This window comes from Paroedura picta, chromosome 3, assembly GCF_049243985.1.
Source record: "Paroedura picta isolate Pp20150507F chromosome 3, Ppicta_v3.0, whole genome shotgun sequence".
In the NCBI taxonomy this organism is placed as follows: domain Eukaryota; kingdom Metazoa; phylum Chordata; class Lepidosauria; order Squamata; family Gekkonidae; genus Paroedura; species Paroedura picta.
Window position 1 is genome coordinate 24,483,224 of NC_135371.1, and position 20,110 is coordinate 24,503,333.

General features: G+C 43.3%; 1 protein-coding gene across 3 annotated transcripts in view; it reads left to right on the forward strand.

Annotated features, from left to right (window-relative positions):
* TAFA1 (TAFA chemokine like family member 1) overlaps positions 1–20,110 on the forward strand; it is a 414,435-nt gene that overhangs the window by 329,587 nt on the left and 64,738 nt on the right. For all 3 annotated transcript variants that reach the window (XM_077325121.1, XM_077325119.1, XM_077325120.1), the window contains exon 3: positions 18,155–18,295. In XM_077325121.1, coding sequence (XP_077181236.1) covers positions 18,155–18,295 — 141 coding nt within the window. The remainder of the gene's footprint in view (positions 1–18,154; positions 18,296–20,110) is intronic.

Sequence of the window (20,110 nt, forward strand, 5' to 3'; positions counted from 1 at the left end):
CATTATTTCCTTTGGATGAAATGTTCCCTGAGGCATCATATTCCCACTGAGTTCTGTACCTCTGCAAATCCCCCCCCCCCAAAAAAAAACCACTACCACAACTGGTAGGGAGGTTGGGGAGAGCAGCATCCTGGGAGATCTTTCTTTTAAAATGCAGCCTCTTGTAATCAGAAATTCTTACTGGAAGTGACCAAGGGTAGCTCAGTGAGCTCCTGGTGACATTATGGTAAGGCTATAGAATTTCCAGTGATTCCTAGAGTGACCCCAGAAGTGGAATCAGTGGAAATTTTAACAGTGGTTAAAATTTCTTAACAGTGGGGGGCGGGACCCCTTTGGGGGTCGAACGACCCTTTCACAGGGGTTGTGGCAGGGCAAGCAGCTTGAGGGGGGGCCATCCACACAACAGCCTTGCGGGGTAGATTGAGGTACAGTGTTCGTTTATATACAATCATGCACAATGGATTTTCATGACATTGGTCAGTTTCGGTTTAATTTCTGTGAAAGAACACTTGCATAGTTTTATGGTTGGGGTCACCACAACATGAGGAACCGTATTAAAGGGTCACGGGCATTAGGAAGGTTGAGAACCATTGCTTTATTACAAAAATTTAGTCCAATAGCATCTTTAAGACCCCTTGTATCTCTCTTTCCACACTATCTCTTCTTTCCCTCCTTCGGGAAACCCCCATATCCTTACCTTTCCCTGCTCCCTTCTCTCTTTCCAACCCACTGTCCATGTTATTTATTCACTTCCTTTAATGCTCTGCTGTTCTACCTAATGGGGACCTAAAGCAGCTTATATGATTCTCCTCACATCCATTTTAAATTAGCAACAGCTCTGTAAAGTAGAGAAATGGTTGGGGATGTATGACTGGCTCAAGGTCACCCAGAATGAATGACAGTGGGGATTCCAACCGGGGTCTTCCAGTTCTTAGTCTTACCACTACAGACACAACTAGCTTTTGTGTAGTGGCTACTGTCATTATAGTGAGTTGTTGGATGGTCACCTCTGGTTATAGGTTGAGTCACCTAGGGCTGCAGAATACCAGGTGGCGGCTGAAGATCTCCCTGGATTACAACTGATCTCTAATTGACAGAGATCAGTTCACCAGGAGAAAATAGCTATTTTGAAAAGTGGACTCTATGCTATTATATGTATTCCACTAAAGTCCCTCCCCTCCACAAACCCCAGCCTACTCAGGCTCTACTCCCCAAACATCCAGGTATTTCCCAACTTGGTTTGTTGTTGCCAGGCCTGGCCCCAATGAGGCCTCAGTACAGGGCAAGATGGAAGGGAGCAGTGGTGGTTTGGGAGGGCAAAAAAAATAAAATGCAAAGGGTCCTATGTTCTTCCCCTCCCCTCCCTTCCCCTTCTCCTCCCCTCCCCCTCCCCCTCCCCTTCCCCCCCCTTTTTTTTACTGATAGAAACCAAAGGATTGAAGGTTGACAGTACTCCTGTGATTCTTAGCAAACCCCACAATGGCCATGGAGGGTTTTTGTTTTTTAAAGGTACAGGAGCCAGCCTGGTGTAGTCGTTAGGAGCGCCAACTTCTAATCTGGCAAGCTTGGCTTGATTCCCCACTCCTCCACATGCAGCCAGCTGGGTGACCTTGGGCTTGTTCTGACCGAGCAGTGATATCAGGGCTCTCTCAGCCTCACCTGCTTCACAGTGTGTCTGTTGTGGGGAGAGGAAAGGAAAGGTGAATGTAAGCTAGTGAGACTCCTTCAGGTAGAGAAAAGCAGCATATAAGAACCAATTCTTTTATTTTGAGATGTTTTAGTCCCAAATGTATGTGTGTGTGTGTGTGTTTTTTTTTTAAGATTTTGAATTTTCCTGCAGTCTCAGGTTTGTTGAAAAGATCTACCTTGTGTGTGCATTGCTCCAGACTCTGGGATTTAAGTATCCACAGATGGGGCCATGTTGAGCATTAGCTATATTGATGATGATACAGTTGAATTGAGAATAGCGCTGTTGAATAGCCAGGTGAAATCAAGATGGTGATTATATATTGTCAAAACGTCTCTGTCTGTGTTGCCTTGCTCTATAATGATCACCAAAGGGCACAAGATCAGATGTCTGTAAAATTGCTTTATTACATATTGCCTCCTGCAAGCACATGCTGAATACGTCTTTGCCAGAATAAAGTGCTGTCTTTGTTACTGTCATGCTGTTGGAACATAAACTTGAAGTCTGAAGCACACTAATCTTTTGTGGAGATGTCAGTGATGTTTTATCAATCTTGCTTTATCATGAGCTTTAGGACTAGTCAAAGTAACACATTGCCAGCTAATGAGGTAGATTAACGTGACACCACTGAAGCCTACTTAGTTTAATAGATGCAAAGGAGTAAAATCTACGGAATCCAAGATTTCTCACAATGCAAAAGTTTTGGGGATACATACTGCAGGGGCGTTATTAACGTAACGAATAGCTGTGGTGAAAGACACAATTTAGCTATGTGGCTTCATTTGTGTGGGGTTTTTTTTGGGGGGTGCTAAGTCATAGCACGTTTAAGGTGACACCATAGGGCAGGGGTAGTCAAACTGTGGCCCTCCAGATGTCCATGGACTACAATTCCCATGAGCCCCTGCCAGCCTCCGTTGGCAGGGGCTCATGGGAATTGTAGGCCATGGACATCTGGAGGGCCGCAGTTTGACTACCCCTGCCATAGGGTTTTTAAGGCAAAAGATATTCAGAGGTGGTTTTGTCTTGGCCTACTTTTGTGTAGCCACCCTAGACTTCCTTGGAGGTCTCCCATTCAAGGGTTGACTCTGAAGACCGAGATTTGAACCTGGTCTACCAGGTCATAGTCAGACTCTCTAACTCTACAGAGAATCTCCCCACCCCACCCCACCCCACCCCCTCGCCATTGGAAACAATAGAGGTCGGATGGGGCACCCTCTTTCGGTCCCACTAGAATTGGACCCCCTGGTCCAATCCTTTTGAAACATGGGGGGTTCTCTTGAGGAGATTATTCAACAGCTACATACACTGCAGAATCTGTGCCTCGACCTCAAACCCTGTCCCACCAGACCACAGAATAGATGGAAAGGGGACACTTCCCATTGACTTTAATGGTGCCAAACCCAAGCCAGAGAAGGGTACTTCAGATGCTTCAGATTTAGCCCAAATCTGAAATGGTCCTTCCCCCCCCCTCCCACACACACACACACATTTCTTTTTTACATGTCTAGTTTAAACATGAAAGCATGCACTGGAATTGCCGTACTTTTCCCATCTGCTTTCCCTCTGAAACTCTCATCAGGTCATGCTTGGGAGAAGAAGCACATGTATCTTAAATTTCATGGGCTGGAGAAGCTGCCTTAGAGATGGCACAGAGGACAAAGGTTAAGCGCTTGTCCACTTGCTGCTTCCAGGCTGCCCGTCAGCCTCTCACAAGACTTTGCCTTTGCAAGCAGTACTTGGGATTGCAATGCATGCATTGGTATGTAGTTTTCGTTCAGGCCTGAGATCAGCTGCATCATTAGTATGATTGAGCAGCTAAGGGTGAGTTCAGAACTATGCATTTCTCCCCAATGTGCATCCCTTCCTTTAGTCATCCCCGTATTGTGGGAACCAAATGAAATGGAATTGTTGGTAGGGATCCAATATTTAAGAGTTTCTGCTGGTGATGGGTTTTGGACAAGATGAAAACAATTGCTTTTCCCTCGAGTACTGCATGTGGAAATCATTCAGACAGCCTACTTCTCCTTCCTCCCCACTCTGGGGTGACTGCGAAAATAAATGCATACTGAAGAAAAGGAACTACAGATGTCTGACAGAGTTACACCCTTAGCAGAGTTGCATCCTTCTAAATCCACTGTAGTCAATGCCAGTACAGTCACCTCTGCCCCTTCCATGTGCTTCTGCTGTGGACTGTACCAATGTACTGCTACTGTGGCCCATGGTCATGGCCGTTCTGCACAACTCACCACAGCCATCTCTTCTACTGACTGTCTTAGATGGCCTCCCCTTCTCCACTGCCAGCCTCTTCCTCCACCAGCCTCCAGGGTGAGTTTCTGACGGCAGGACTGGAGGGCATCCTCAGGTGACAGGAGGAGAGTGGATGAGTGCCTGGGCACTCCCAAATCACCAAGCAACTGATAGGGTATTCCCCTGTTAAAGCAGCAGTCAACCCCAAACAGGTGCTCCTCATTTCCCAGCTTTCTTGTATAGTCCCTGCCCAAGAAAGTCCAAAAGACCTGAGCAGCAGGGAACTTGCCCAGTTGCTCAGCTTTTTAGCAATGCTCTTCTGTACTAGAAAGCAGAAGTTTAAAATGACATGGAGCCCCTTTAAAGCCCAGCTTCCTGCTCTGGCCAGAAACCAGTATGAACTGCCTTAAAAGTTTGTGGATGTCCGGGATTATGGCCCGTCAGACTTCGGTTTCCAAACCATCAACAGGCCAAAATCCACTATGATTTTTTGCTTTGTGGTTTGGTTCGTGCCCACCCATGTGATGGTTGTAAACTTCACCCATCTCAGATTTGTGCATAGTTCACTCCCTACCACAGGACTGACCTACCCACCTGTTGCTGAATTTGGTACCCTTGAACACTTTTCCAGCTTCTGTTTTCTGCTGGATTGAAACTGCTTACAACTGGGCTTGACTCCTTTACACCAGGGAAAAAATTCCACAAGCCACTTCTGGCTCGGAAATACTTCAGGCCTTTAAACTAGATCTGAATGAGACACACATGCTCCAAACCACACACATGAGACTTGGTGCTCAATATATACACTTATAGGGTTGGCTTTTTCATGCAGTCCTGCCCATATCCCTTCTTTATCATAGCTCTTATCCCATATGACTTTTGTCTATGCAAATCCCATGCTCCCCAATATAGCTGTTTGGGGCAGGGGTGGCCAAAGGAGACCCATGGTTCCTTTTTCACCAGCTGAAAAACTGACTGCAGAGCTGGTGTCAACATGTACTCAGGTGGGGCAGCTGTCAGGGCCCAGAGTGGATACAGTTACCAGCTCTGGGTTGGGAAATACCTGGAGACTTTGGGGGGGGTGGCGCTGGGAGTGGGTGGTATTTGGGACAGGAGGGACCTTAGTGGAGTATAATACTATGGAATTCACCATCCAAAGCAGCCATTTTTCCAGGGGAACTTGTCTCTGTAGACTGAGGGGGACAAGATGGCGGCGGTGAGGAGATAACACAGCAGGTGACGCTCTCGGGGAAGTATTTTACTTTTTATCTTTTATTCGGGCTGTAGACTGAGCTGTAATTCTTGGGGATCTCAGTCCTGGCCTGGAGGCTAGCATCCTGATTTACAGTGCTACAGAAGAAGAAGACATTTCATCTGCTGAGTCCACTGTGTAGTTGTCCAAGAAGCTTCCGCTAAACACAGCCATTACTCACGCACATGTGTTCGTTATAACCAACCTGCCCACGAAAGGTCCATTAAATAGCACTCTCTCCAAGCACAGATGGTCCTGAATACCTTAATGTCTGCCTGGTGGCCAGAATAAGTGGATTCTTGATAGTCTCAGACTTCTGATCATATTCATGCAGCCAAGGAAGGGAAATGAAAACTTGTTCATCATTTTGATAAACAGCCTCTCTCATTGCCGCAGGAAGTTGTATGTAAGTCGGAGGAGTCAAATACTATTAAATTGCCAAGACTGTCAAAATGAGAGAGAGAGTGAGGAACATCTATTTTTTTTTAACCTGTGTCATAATTAATGATTTCCACAATGCATCACCCAAATGAAGGCTTTCCCCCTGTTTTTTTTTTTAAAGTCTGTTTACTGTTAAGGTTCGGCACAGCTAGTGTGCGAGGTGTGTTATAACTCCAAAGTGCAAAATACGATTTCATCATCACCTCTCAGCTAGAGATGTAAAAAATAGCCATGATGAGGAAATGGCTTTTGGCTTCTGCTGGGCATGCGCTCTGGGCCCGCAGCTGATTAGATATTTTATATCACAGCTGCGCACAGAAGGCTCCCGTTTAGGAGTAAAATATTTCACTCTGTGGTGTGGCTTGGTAATAGAGACATAATTGGAGTCATTTTCGGGTGTTCCGTCTTTGCCGCCAATTAAAGTGGAATTATTGTCAGGAAGCAGGCCCTCCTTTGGCATCAGGATTGGTAGGTGGAAGCCACTTAATTTTTAATATTTGAACATTGGAACTCTTGTAATGTGAAGCAGGGTCGGCTCATACTGGAACGACACCAACAAAGATAAATCCAGATTATCAGAGGAGAAGAAACCTCTTTTGTGTGATGGGATTGCAAAATCTAGGGCCATAGGAACTTGGGGGATCTGGGGGCTCAAAAAGTGAAGGGAGACAGGGAATATCACTTTTTTACAAAAAGCAGGAGAAACATTGCATGCCAGTTTTCAGTTGACTGTTGGGATGATTTGGCCGTACTCCCACACATTCCTGTACACAGTCATATGCACTGACTTTTTCCTCTCCTGAATTTATTCTTGCACACCTTTGGAACTTACACACACACACACTTCATCAAAGTCTGCTGACAAACAACACAGGGGAGATTGTAAGCTTCTTAAGGGCATTTGTCAGTCTCCTGTAAGAAACTCAATGATGGTCCAGTGATTCTGTTCCGTTCATGAAAACAAACTTAGGTGAGTATGATGTAGAAAAGTAGGACAAATGAAATAGAGCAAACTTCTACTCAGTCCCCAGAGGCTGAGGCTCACAAGCACACTGGCTTATTGTGCCTAAAGTTAATGGACAAATAGGGTTATGTTGATCTGACCTTTGGCCTTTGACCTTGAGGGCAGCTACTTACAAGGTCCAATAGGAATCATTAGTTTCATGGGATGACTATAGGGAAACCAGGCTCCAGGTGGAATATGGGGATCCTACATAATTACAACTCACCTTCGGACAACAGCAATGAGTTCCTCTGAAGAAAGTGAATACTTTGGAAGGCAGACTCTAAGACATTGTAGCCCACTGAGTTCTCTGTCATCTCCAGGAGTTTCCCAACCTGGATCTGGCAATCTAATGCCCACCTCAGCCCCTGCTGGTGGACTGGAAGGACCTGGCAATCCTACTATGGTCTTGTACCCCACCAAAGTCCCTGCCCCTCCAGGCTCTGTCCCCAAATCTCTAGGATTTTCCCAGTCTGGATTTGGCAACCCTATCCCTGCATACCTTGACAGTGGTGAGGAGGGGAACCTGGCAACCCTAAGTGGATACAGAAAAGGACCCAAGGTTATGGCTTACTCAAGGTTTCTCTCTGTTTCCCTGCAAAAGGAAGTTCCCATTCAGCCAAAGGTCAAATAAAAGGAAAACATGGAGAAGATCAATAAAAGGCATAAGAAAGTTGTGACGGAGCTGACAGAAAAGTGGAGGTGCCCCAGGCTATCTAGGATTTCTTGAACTTTCTGTCTTATCTCTGTTTGGATTCCTGATGGCGACTTCTGAAGGCAGCACAAATAAAATCCTAAAATTGCAGATGTCTTCTCAAATGTATTAATCGATGCCCTTGAGTGTTGTGTACAGAAAACATTTTAGGGCTGCGGAGTGTTTCTTGCCTTGGCATTCTGCTCTGGGCTAATTACCCCTGGGTGATTCCCATCTGTGCCCACATTCTGCTGGATGGGAGTGATAGCCACCTCCTGGCAGGTTCCCAATTACCTCTAATGAATTTGCTTAGTCCCATATTCAACAGAGCTCTCATTCCAAGTAAGACAACCCACCAGTAAAATGAAATGCGAACCCAAGATTCAGTAAGAATTATCATACTTTCTTTCCAACATTTCAGAAGACCCTCTGTGGTCAGTGGAACGTCTCCAGCAGGGCAGTCCTAAACAGAGTTTCACCATTCTCCCGAGAAGTCAATCAGCTTACAAGGGTGTGGCTCTGTTTTGGATTGCACTGCCATTTACACACAGCCAGAACTGGCACTGGCTCAGCAGACCATAAAATGTTCAGAGGTGCCTTTCCTGTCATTTGTGACAAGGACTCAACCTTTTGGTGTGGTTACAGCCTCTGAGGTCAATAATGCACATTTTTTATACAAGTCCCTAAATATGCATTTATGACAGAGACAATAACGGTTCTTTGGAAGCTGTTACGGAGTTGAGTCAATAACCCATTTTTAAAAGCCTATAAACTGGAATGCACATTTATAAAATCTTTATTTTGCCCCTTCATCCGTGACAATGATTTTTTTTTTTGTAACAACAGGTTTTGCTAAAAACAAGCAGAGTATATTAAGACTAGGGGAATCTAAAGTGAAATTAAATTATATTCAAACATACATAAGCAATATAGGCTATAAACTACATATAGTGGCATACACAAACTGGAGAGCTTAGTGCTAAATGACCATTTCTATATAGTGGGTGTTTCAGAACTGGTGGAATTGGGAAAAGCAGTGTTGTCTGGGGATATAAACTTTGTGGACATAGACAGGCAAGGAAGTGTTTAGAGTTGCTAGACCCCCCAGTAGAAGCAGGGGTCCCCTGCATCCAGACCCACTGACCCAGCACTGACCAGTTGGCTGGCAGGGGAGAATTTACCTCAAAAAAGAGGGCGATCCATTTAATATTTAGTGACCTGTCTACATCACAGTCCACATGACTTGGAAGTGATGTCACCACATCTGGGTCAGTGGGGCCAATGCTCTGGCATTTGAGTAGAAACTGTACCAAAGAGTTTTTGCCCAAATACTGGAGCATTGCCCTGGAAGTGATGGCGTCACTTATAGATCATGTGATCAGTGACATGGACACATCACTGAACATTGACTGGGCCTCCCTGCTGCTCCTGGTAAGTACCCCCCTCCATCCCCTACTGGTTGCCAGGAGGAACCTGACAACCGAAATTTTAGGCTTGCCGTCTCCCGGTGAGGCCTAGAGATCTCCCCAAATAACATCTGATCTCTAGACTATGAAGATCAATTCCTTTGGAGGAAATGTCAGTTTTGGAGGACAAACTAATGTTCCTGCTGAGTTCCTTCCCCTAACTCTGCACTCTTTAGGCACTGCCCCAAATCTCCAGTAATTTCTGGGTCTGAATTGGGCAGTCCTATCATCTCGGAAGACTGCAAGCATTTTGATACTGTTCGTAAGGTTTTTACAATGTGATCATATTATTTACGTTAGTATCAGTAGGACAAAATCAATTTATATGTATATTATGTGCATATGTATTTTGGAGGCGGTTTGTCGTTGTGCGCTGCTCCATGGTAGCCATGCATGCAGAAATGAGCATGTTGCCCCTGATCCCACCTAAATATTTTGCTGAAATTTGATCATAGCACCTACATGTGTCCAAAGGGCATGCACATAGTGTTTCATTTCCTTAACAAGAAATATTTAAATCATGAAGATGAGGGCAAAGCAAAGCACATTTCATACATGTGTTAATAGCAGGCTTATCACCAACCTGGAGACAAATTTATCCTTCCTTTATTAGAGGTTTTACAGACTGTTAGGTACCAGCTGATGATATTTACCTCTGTGCCATAGAAAAACTTCAGCTGCCCATTCCCACACTTCTTTGAAAGTGTCTTTTAAAGGACATTTTTTTCCAGGCCTGTTGGCAATCCTAGCTGACACTGTGCCCATTTTCCAAAAATGTACATAAGTGTGGTGAAGGCTATATGTTGAATAAATAAATATTTAATCAAATAAATAAATATTTAATCACAGCAGTGGAGCATGTCCTATGCATGTTGTATGGGCTTATTAAAGTACTTCATGCACTTTACAGCTCCTCCATGCACAAGGCCATTTGCCCAGGATTGGGCTGAATGGTAATATTTTTTCCCGTTTAAAGAAGCTGCATTTGTACAGTGGTGATGACTGTCCAGCCTTTATCATATGTTAACAATGTCTCTTTCAAAGGTGTGATTGGCTATCCCAGTGCCTGGCAACCAGCAGGAGGGTTGTGTGGGGGGGGGGCAGTGTTGGGGGAGACTTTTTAAAAGAAAAATTAGTCTCTTGTAATTACCAGATGTTGAAACTGAAAGTTGATACATGTAGTGACGAGGGTAGCTCTAGGAATCCAGCAGTTATGTTCAACTTCCATTTAACTTAAGGTGACCAGATTTTAACATTGGTAAAGCAGGACACCATTGACGGGGGGGGGGGTCTTGATTAAAATTTTGGTCTATATGGAGCGACAAAAAGTTTCATAGAACACAAAGAATGCAAAAAATAGTATTGTAATATATATTTTTTAATTTCAACATAAGTACAATTTGCCAGGTGCCCCCAAATGTCCCTCCAAAAGTGGGACAATTTGGTCATCTTAATTTAACTACTACACAAGGCTCCTTTTTTTCTTATTTTTTTCCCATTGCTGCTTGGAGGATGCGGGACAGAGCATCTACATGTGTCCAAACCACCTCCCTTCACCTTTAACCCACCCAGTTTCAAAAGGAAAAAAAGAGAAAAAGTTAAATAAGTTGCTGAACAAACTTTTACATGGATAAGCAGAAAAGCACCTTCAGAAATGAGCCTATATAAATAAAACTATAAAAATTAAGACTTCCCGTCTGTCTCTCAGTTTCCAACACTGTTTACTTCAAAATGATGTGCAAGTACAGAAGATAGGTAACTATCAGGTAGTTTTAGACTGTGGACTTCTTGCAAAGTAGCAAGATTCTGTGTTGTTGCTTGCCTAAATGTCTCCCAACATGATTTTTAAAATGTTATACATTGTCATATTGAAAACATTTTAGTATTATTTTAAACTGATCAGTAGTCTTGAATAATAATCAAGCTTTTTTTACTTTATGTCAATCTGTATGATGATAAGCTGGTCTTTAATAAAGAATTCTGAATTCTGATTGTGGACTTAAGCATCTTTGCCTGCTTTTCCATTATCATGTCAGGCATTCTGCAGACTACATTTCCCAAAATACATGGGGAAAGGAAGAAGAGTAATAAATATAAGGTTACCTAATATCCTCTTTTTAGAGGACATGTTATCTTTTTTGTGTGTCAGTCCTCTTTGGATTCCTTTTAAAAAAACTGATGAAATGACCTCTTTAGAAGTTTGGAATGTTATAATTCCATGAGGCTCCACCAGAAAGTTAGCAATCCTTTCTAGGGCCAGTGGAACAGAAGTGGCTGAAGGTCATAATGAAATATTGCAGACAATCCAGCTAAATTGGCAAGTCCTGAGTTAGGAAATATCTGAAGACATTGGAGGTAGAGCCGGGAATGAATTGGGTTTGAGGCTGGGAGGGGCCTGGGTGGAGTGTAATGCTCTAAAGCAGCCATTTTCTACTGGAGAACTGATCTGTTAGCTGGATATGAGTCGTAATTCTAGGGGACCCCCTCAGTCCTTCCTGGGGACTGGCATTGCTAAATCTAGCACAGGAGGTCCTCCCCCAGTGCCCCCTGCAGGGACTGCCAGTACTCCCTAATGGTAGCTCTAGCCCTGAACAAAGCAACAAGTTAGAGTGGAGAACTGCCAGCCTTTCGAGCAAGCAGGCGGACCTCCCAGTGCAAAACCATTCTAGCCAGATGATTAGGAACCGCCTCTTCTCTAGCTCCTTCCTAAATGAATCTACAGGCCAGCTTGAGCAAAGGAGTGTCTTGGGAAGCTGCATGATCAGCTCCTCTTTTTTTTCAAGCAGCTCTTGCTGCCTCCTGCTTATGCCAACCCCGCACTGCAGAGACCATAGCAATCAGTACTTGGCATTGGTAAAGCGAACACCTTGGTACAAACATGGGGACTGCCCCTCCCCTTGTGGAAGCAGACCGGAGCAAAAGGCAATTGCCCTGAGCTATTTTCCAGCCGGCTTCCTTTTCCTAGGCAGCATTGTCCCGAATCCTCAATGATTTCATTGATACTACTTTATAGTAATTGAGTTAAAAACTGCATCTATTCCACGGGCCCTTAAGCCCTCAGCTCAGATGTTCAAAATTACTTGTCCATGATCAGTCTAACCTTATGGCCGTAATTGACATGGTGACTGTTGAGTGAACCAGGGGCCCATGAGTCTGTCTGTTTTATTTATATTCCCGGAACATTTTAACCTGCCCTTGAGTACAGAAGATGGGCCTTTCAGCTGAAATGCAAGGGAATTCAATCTTCTCGACCAGCAGAATTCTGAGGGAAGAAAGGAGGCATTCTAGAGTCTTGAATCAAAGCTGATTGCTAATAAAAGAGACTGAAATGTGATGTTTCTTTCCATAATTGCTCTCAGAAGACAATTCTGACAGATTGTCTTAACACCGGAATAACAATTGGCATCAGGAAAACATTAAATAATGATACACATAAAATCACCCCTCAGTTTCTGTAATAAAAGAGTCTAAAATTCTCTTTGCAGGGCTAACACACTTTTAGCATGAGAGAGAGGGGCATATGTACATGCAAGCATGCATGACTGAAGTGGCTGGCATGAAACATGTGGGCTATTTCACTGCTCAAATACTAAACATTTTTAAAGGCATTTATGGTACATTCTGATGGGATCAATGCTTAAACTAGAACATCTTAGAGAAGCTTTTCAGGCTCACCTGTTTACAGAGCAAATGGAAATGGCACAGAAATTCCAGTCATTTATTCACTGTCATTCTGTTTTGTAGAGAATGTTTCTGCCTCTGACACTTGCACAGATTCATTCTTCGTCAACAAAATGCCGTTGTCAGGATGCTACCCTAAGGACTGGGATGTCTTCCTAAAGTTAGGCACACAATTATTAGAGGAAGACTGCCACTGTTGTGGTAGATTCAAGTATAGCTACATTTGTGAGTGACCGCAGGTGGGGAAGCATTCATTTATAGGTTCAAGCCAGGTTTGGAGACTGGGAACATGGGGAGAGGGATGCAGTGTTATCTGTACCAGTTTGTCACTTCCAGAGAAAACCTCCAAGTGAATAGGGTAGCTCTAGGAATCAGCAGGAATGAGAGTTTCTGACCATTCGTAGAGCTACCCACTGCCAGTAATGGGTTTTCCCCAAAAGTGAGGTCACAGCGTAAATGAAAAAGAAGCGTTGGTTCTTATACCTTGCTTTTCACTACCTGAAGGAGTCTCAAAGCTGCTTACAACCACTTTCTCCCTTTCTCCCCAAAACAGAATCCTATGAGTTAGGTGGGGGCGAGAGAGCTCTAAAAGAACTATGACCAATGCATGGCCATGTAGCTGGTTTCATGTGAAGGAATGGGGAATCAAACCTCCAGATTAGAGTCCACCACTCTTAACTGCTACACCATGCTGGCTGTCTGGCTGTCAACACGTTTGCTTTTTAAAATTCTCCTTCCACTTCTTGGAGCAGTAGTGAGCAAATAGAGCTGCCAGTCAGAGGCCTGACAGTTTGGTTTTAGGTTGACTCTCTTCTGAAACATGTGGCGAGAAGGACTTTTGTGCATGTCAGTGCAACTACTCTGCCTTCCCCCTTTCCCAAAGCGGGCCCAAATGCACCCTGAAATCCTGTTTGTGGGGTACAAGGGACCCCAGAAGCAACATGAGGGGGATTTGGAGGGCTATCACGGAGTGGTAATCATCTCAAAGCCCCCCTCCAGAAGCATGTATTTTAAAAATTATATATTTACTCGTATTTCACCTTTCTCCCCAGGGGGGACCCAAAGCAGCCTTCACCATTCTCCTCTCCTCTGTTTTACCCTTTATCCCGTGAGTTACATGAGAATGAGTGTAATATGACTGGTCTAAGGCCACCAGCCGAGCTTCCATGGCAAAGTGGGGATTCAGACTTCAGTTTCCCAAATCCTAATCTTCAAGCACCATACCATGGATCCAAACCTATATCTTCCTCTGGTCCAACTTCATTATGAAATCTTGAGTGTTGCAAGATGTTTATGCTGTGTGGGTACAACGGAAACTATTAGTATAAATTCAGTGGGTTTACCTCAGATCCCTTTGTTTTGCTTGATAATTGTTCCTATTTGTTTCCAGCTACTGTTTTTGTTTTTTTCAGTTTTTGGGGTTTCTTAATTTAAAATTTTATTTATGGTCCATTTCATCAAAATACACTTAACACCCTCAGAAAGTGACATGTTAATAGATGATGTTACATTTACAAATAATAACTTCTGACTGTATTTTTTGAAGGATGTACAGAAAAATATTACAAAATCTCCTACTCATAATGTCTAAGTCCAATCTCATTTCCTTTTATAAATCATAAATCATAACCGATAGACATAAATCATCAATTTTCCTTTTTTCTATTATACTCTATCCATAGATTCCATTTTGTCTTAAAGTCCAATATTTGTTTATCTTCTAACATTTTCACCTGCCAATCAAATATAGTGGGTATTGCCTTTAACTTCCAATTTTTCACCCATACTATCGTTGCCACCATCATCAAGTATCTAAATATCTCTAAATATTTTTTATCTCTTTCATTGATGAAAAATCCTAAAAGATACACTTCTGGATTTAAGGCTATGGAGTCCTTACGGATTAAAAAAAAATTCTTTATGGATATCCTGCCAGAATTGTCTTGCTCATTTGCAGGTCCACCACATGTGAAGCATTGTCCCTCTCGCTTCCCCACATTTCCAACATTTATCTGATAAGCTTTTGTTTATTTTTAATGATTTATGTAGAGTCATGTACCAATAATAATGCAATTTATAATCATTCTCCTTAATATAGTAGCTATGTGTAAAATTCAGATCCTTGCTCCACATTTTGCCAGGTTTCCAATGGGATATTATATCAAAGATTCCTTATCCAAACAATCATAACATCTTTGACCACCTCGTCCTCAGTATGCAACAATAAACATAATTCATACATCTTCTTGATTAAATGATTGTCATCTTTGCATAAATATAGCTTAACTGTGATTTATTTTTTCCATTCATATTCTCATGCTTTCTTATCCCTTTCAAATCTATCCTTAATCTGTCTATATAACCAGCAATCCAAACACTACTGTTTTTGAAGTGAACTCTTCTCCTTTTGAAAAGGGTCAATGATACATCAGTTTACTAAGGGCCAAGCCACATATTTCTGCAAGATCAGACGCCCTAATGTCTGCTGTCGAACCTTACATAACAGCTGCATGGGGGAAAGGGGAGGTGCTTGACATCAGGGGATGTTGTGCTGGGAACAAAGAAAAGAATCCTTCTCTTTGCACCATTTGGATTGGGACTGTGGGAAGGCCTGGTGCCAGAATATTTACTACCCCAACAAGTGTTTCTAGAAAGTAGACCGGGCCAGCTGGGGCTCTTACCCAGCAGGGCTTGTGACTGACCACAGAAGACCTCATTGACACTACAGATGAAAATAACATTTCAGTAGCAGCTGCCACTATCATGTTTGTTTCATTCTCATTCACTTCTGTTCCCCAGTATATTTTTAATTACCCCTATTCTCCCCTGCACTTAGGTTTTCTGCCTGCATGTGGACCTGACTCCTGGGGCATCCATTTTGTACCCCCACTCGGTCAGAATTCAAGAGGGGCCCACAGGTGCAAAGGAACACCTGGTCTACAAGATCTGTTGCTGTTGTTGTGCATGACAAGGAAATGTGCCCATCTATAACTTGAAAATCGTTCTCACTGCTAACACTATTAGGGTTAAACAAACACAATTGGATTCCATTTGGTTATTCCCATTGCCAAAGCTGCTATATTCTGATAATTTTCATATGCATGTTAGGAAACCTACACGAAGAAAAGGACAATGAGGCAAATAAAGTTGAGGAAGAGGGCTGTCATTGATGCCTAAAAGATTCAGAGGCAAACAGAATGAATATAAAAGGCAACCATATTTTAAACCTTGCCTCTTTTGAGGTGGGAATAATGGCACCTTGAGTTTGCACTGTGACGTTCTAAGCCTGAATCCCAAGACAGAAGAATCTTTTCATGTCCCCCTCCCACTAGGAGAATTGTGATTGGAGTAATAGGATATACAGGTAATGGTCTTTTGTCTCGCTTGCTGCATTTTTGCCTCAGAAAAGAGCTGCGTCAGGGACAAGCAAATATGATTCTGCGCTATACAGGATACAGCTCGTCTTGAGGGGAAGAATTAAATATTAACAACGGGGCCCATCTTTCCTTCAGCTTGCAAACTCATCAATACCAAGCCCCAGGAGTGTATGGCTGAAGGTCTTTTACCTTAACAGACATTAACCGGTTTTGATTGACTCATCCTTGAAAGCAGGAGGTTTAGATATTTAACATTACACAATACGTTTCCGCACATTAAGGGTGTAACTGTTAGCTGAAAGTCTCAGCATTTATAAATGGCTTGATCCTCCTCAGGCATCTTCTAATCAAAGGCAAGTTTATCAACAGAATATAATATTCTGTTGTGATCCATGTTAAAGGCATGATGTTAGTAGAGGTTTTCCTGCAGTCCCAATCCAAATGCTCTTGGAACCTCCGAAGGGGTATTGATTCTGAAGTTCCCAAGTTCACCCTGGGTTTTCGAGGACCCAATTATATTTACTGTCGTTTTTGAGGTGGAATGGATGCATTAGGAGTGCCTCACTCTTGCGTTTTCAGTTTATGAATTTGGTACATGCGCCGTTTGTTGCGGCTCTCAGATCCTCTCATACCTTGCGTCTTATCACTGCTCCCTGTGGAATAGCAAGGGACCCCTAATGAATCCATTCCATTTTGAAACAGGAATAGATTGTTGAGCATTCTCGGAATAATTGTGGGTATTATAGTTCTGCAAAATTTCTTATGCTTTTCTAGAGCCCCCCTGTGATGGCGTGCATAAATACAATCTGCAGGGGCTCATAGGGAAAGGAAAGGGCTCATTCAGTCAGTTTCAATCTATAGCAACATCTGTAAAACTTTATCCGAACCATGCAGGGGCTACCTTTCCATGAGCAGCTTCCCAGTGGATTTAAATCACCCCATCCAGTAACCAATCAGATGTATCTCAATCAGGAAACCATCATATCACTGGGAAACGGGTTGTAGTGAATCTAAGGGAATATTCTGCATTGCTGGTGATGGCAGCCTAGGCTCTTACTCCTGCTGTTGGGTGAGCTACCACCACCACCCTCTGCCAGGGATACAGATGGTATTCTCCATCTGTAAGCGTCCCCTCCCGGAGACAGGGTCCCCTGTTAATGAAGCTACTAGAGTTTCCTGTGTGCTGGCTATTGAGAAGGACTGAATGGGGATCTGGTAGATACGTGTACCCTATCCACCAGGCCTCAGCAGTACATGTCATCCATTCCAAATGTATCTCCCAAAAATGTATGCATAAAAATGCATAAACCTAACAATATGCCTAGACCCTCTGTTTTTTTTTCAAATACTAAAACAGGAGGTGCAAGAGAGCCATCTTGGTTTAGTGGTTAAGAGTGGCAGCCACTAATCTGGTGAACTGGGTTTGATTCCCCGCTCTTCCACATGAAACCCGCCCGGTGACTTCTTTCTGGTTCCAGTTCTCTGAGAGCTCTCACAGCCTCACCTACCTCACAGTGTGTCTGTTTTGGGGACACAGAGACAGTGTGTCAGTTGTAGGTGATTGTGAGCCACTTTGAGACTCCTTTGGGTAGTGAAAAGTCAGGTAGGAAACCCCAACTCTTCTTCTTCTAATATTTTTATGTGTGCTACCCAAAGATTGCATTGTCCTTTTCAGCCTTTAACAGGAGTGGTGATAAGAGATTGAAGAAGGACATATCAACCTGTTTATACTTCATCTACAGGCAGGGATTCCCAGCCAGGGGTCCATGGCCTTTCCCCTCCTGCCTTAATGGACTTGGCCACAATCTAGGGAACTTCCTTTGTTCCCCCTCCCTAGAATAAGCGAGTTCTCTTGTGGTTTCTGTGCCTGGGAAGGGGCAGAGCCTGCATGTCTACTCCTGTTTTACACCATCTTGTGTCTCTCCCCACCTCAGTTCTCCTCAAGCCTGCGTGTTGATGTCACTTCAGGTGACATGTCACTCCTAGATGCATTGGTAGGGATGTATGTCCATATTACATCACTTCCGGGGCTCCTTGAAGCCTGAAAAATTATTTCAGGGACTCCTCCTTAGTCAAAGGATTAAAAAGGCTGATATAAGGTTGATCTAAATGATCAAGGGTGGAAGATAAGAGATGGCTGTCTCTCTGACTTCTCCTGTTGGATCTAGAATTTGGGGACAACATTGTGTATACTTTATAAATCCTGACTCTCCTGACTATGGTGGAAGCTTAACATGCTTGGCTGTTGACGCTGTCCAAAACAGCTCTTTCTAATCAGAGTATCAATATTCTCTCTTTGTTGCCAGAAGGTGGAACGTGTGAAGTTATAGCAGCACACAGATGTTGTAATAAGAATCGGATCGAGGAGAGATCACAAACAGTAAAATGTTCCTGTCTACCTGGGAAAGTGGCTGGGACAACACGGAACAGACCCTCTTGTGTTGACGGCAAGTAGCTCATCCAGTGTATGTCTTTGTGGATATTTGTAAACTTTTTAGTAATGCCAACTCCTTTAGCATAATAAACCTGGGAGACACATAGAGTTCTGGAAATGAAATATCTGGATTTACAAGGGCGTTGGAATAAATCTATCATCACACAGAGCTACCGATAAGGCCTACAGAGAGAATAGCCCATCTCGATCTAGAATGTCATTAAGATCACATAGCAGTGCAATCCTTAACAGAGCTGCACCATGATAAGGCCCTTGAAGTCAACTGATACTCTTCCTTTACTGTCTGAAAGGGTTACCAACCTCATAGTGAGGGCCGGAGTTCACCCAGAGATTACAGAGATTAGTTCCTCTAGAGTTGAACTCTAGATTACAGAGATTAGTTCCTCTGGAGGAAATGAGAGTTTTGGAGGGGAGGGTCTTTGGTATTCCATCTCCTCTGAGCTCTCTCACATAATGCTCTCCCCGCCAAGAAATTTCTCAAGCTTGAAGTTGCAGCCCTGTTGTCTGACTAACGTAAATTGAATTACTGGATACTTTGATTTGTGTGGAATCAGTCCCCAAGATTTTAAATTACAAGATTAGATTGTAGCGGCCAGGCCTTTTAAAAATAACTCTGCATCCAATGTATTTGTCACCTAACCAGAAATATTCTAGGAGATGGCCTGAGTACACTCCTAGCTCACATCCCTAGGTACACAGATAACCAACTGGATTGTTGTTAGAGTTTTTGGGGTTTCATTTATGACCTCCATATTAACTGATAGGGACGTATCTATACAAGTACATTGTTCTTGCATGCTAAATTCATTTCTACATCAAATGCAGAAGAGGATGAATGTCTGTTGCCACAAGACTGTTAAGCTCTAGTTGTTGATGGTGGATTTATCTGGGGATGTTTAGGATGGATTGTCCAAATAATGCAGCTGTCTCTGCTCTAATATTAGGGAGGCCAGCCTCGAGGGAAGACTTGGGATCCCCCAGAATTACAGCTCATCTCCAGTCTATAGTTTCTCTGGGGAAAATGGGTGCTTTGGAAGGTGGGCTCTACAGCATTGTACCCCACTGATGACCCTGTCCTACTAAGGTTGCATCCCCCAAATCTCCAGGAGTTTCCCAAACTGGATCTCACAACCCTGCCCCCCATCCCTGTTGCTGCTGGAGATGGAGGCCTGTCAACCCTAAGTTTGTAGAAAGGAGTTCTCATCCAGGGTCTTTACGTCTTCTCAGTCACACATTGGATGAAGAAGAGTTTTATTTGAAGGATGGGAACATTGAGGCTGTGGTCTCGAGCATATTTTCTAGGAGGCCAACAGGAGAAGTATTTAGAATTAGAAGCATGCCGTGCAGGTGTTACTGCTGCAGACAAGATTCATGACAAGTTTGTAATGAATGATTCCATAGATGAGAATTCAAAAACAAACCATATCCATTCATAATCTGGGAATTTACCCGTGTGCTGCTTTTCTCATTACCAAGTAGCTCCCTCAAAACACAGGCTTTTTATGTTGCTCCTGATGGTAGCTCTAATGAAATATTAAATAACGGAATAGCTAATTAAGTAATCACACTTTTTAATTGGGCTGACAAACTGTTTTGTATTCTCTTTATTTTGCCTAATAAACTACAGTTGTAAACACAGGTTGATATGGGGCAGGCTGAAGACTCTTCCATAGCCTCTCCGAATACCATGCCTCATCTGTAGGCCTTGGTGTATATATGCTACAAGTCCCACCCGAAAGTGTGTGTGGCATTAATTCCGTTGATGCTTCGTTACTGTGAATGAATGTGCAATGGGAAACAATCTAAA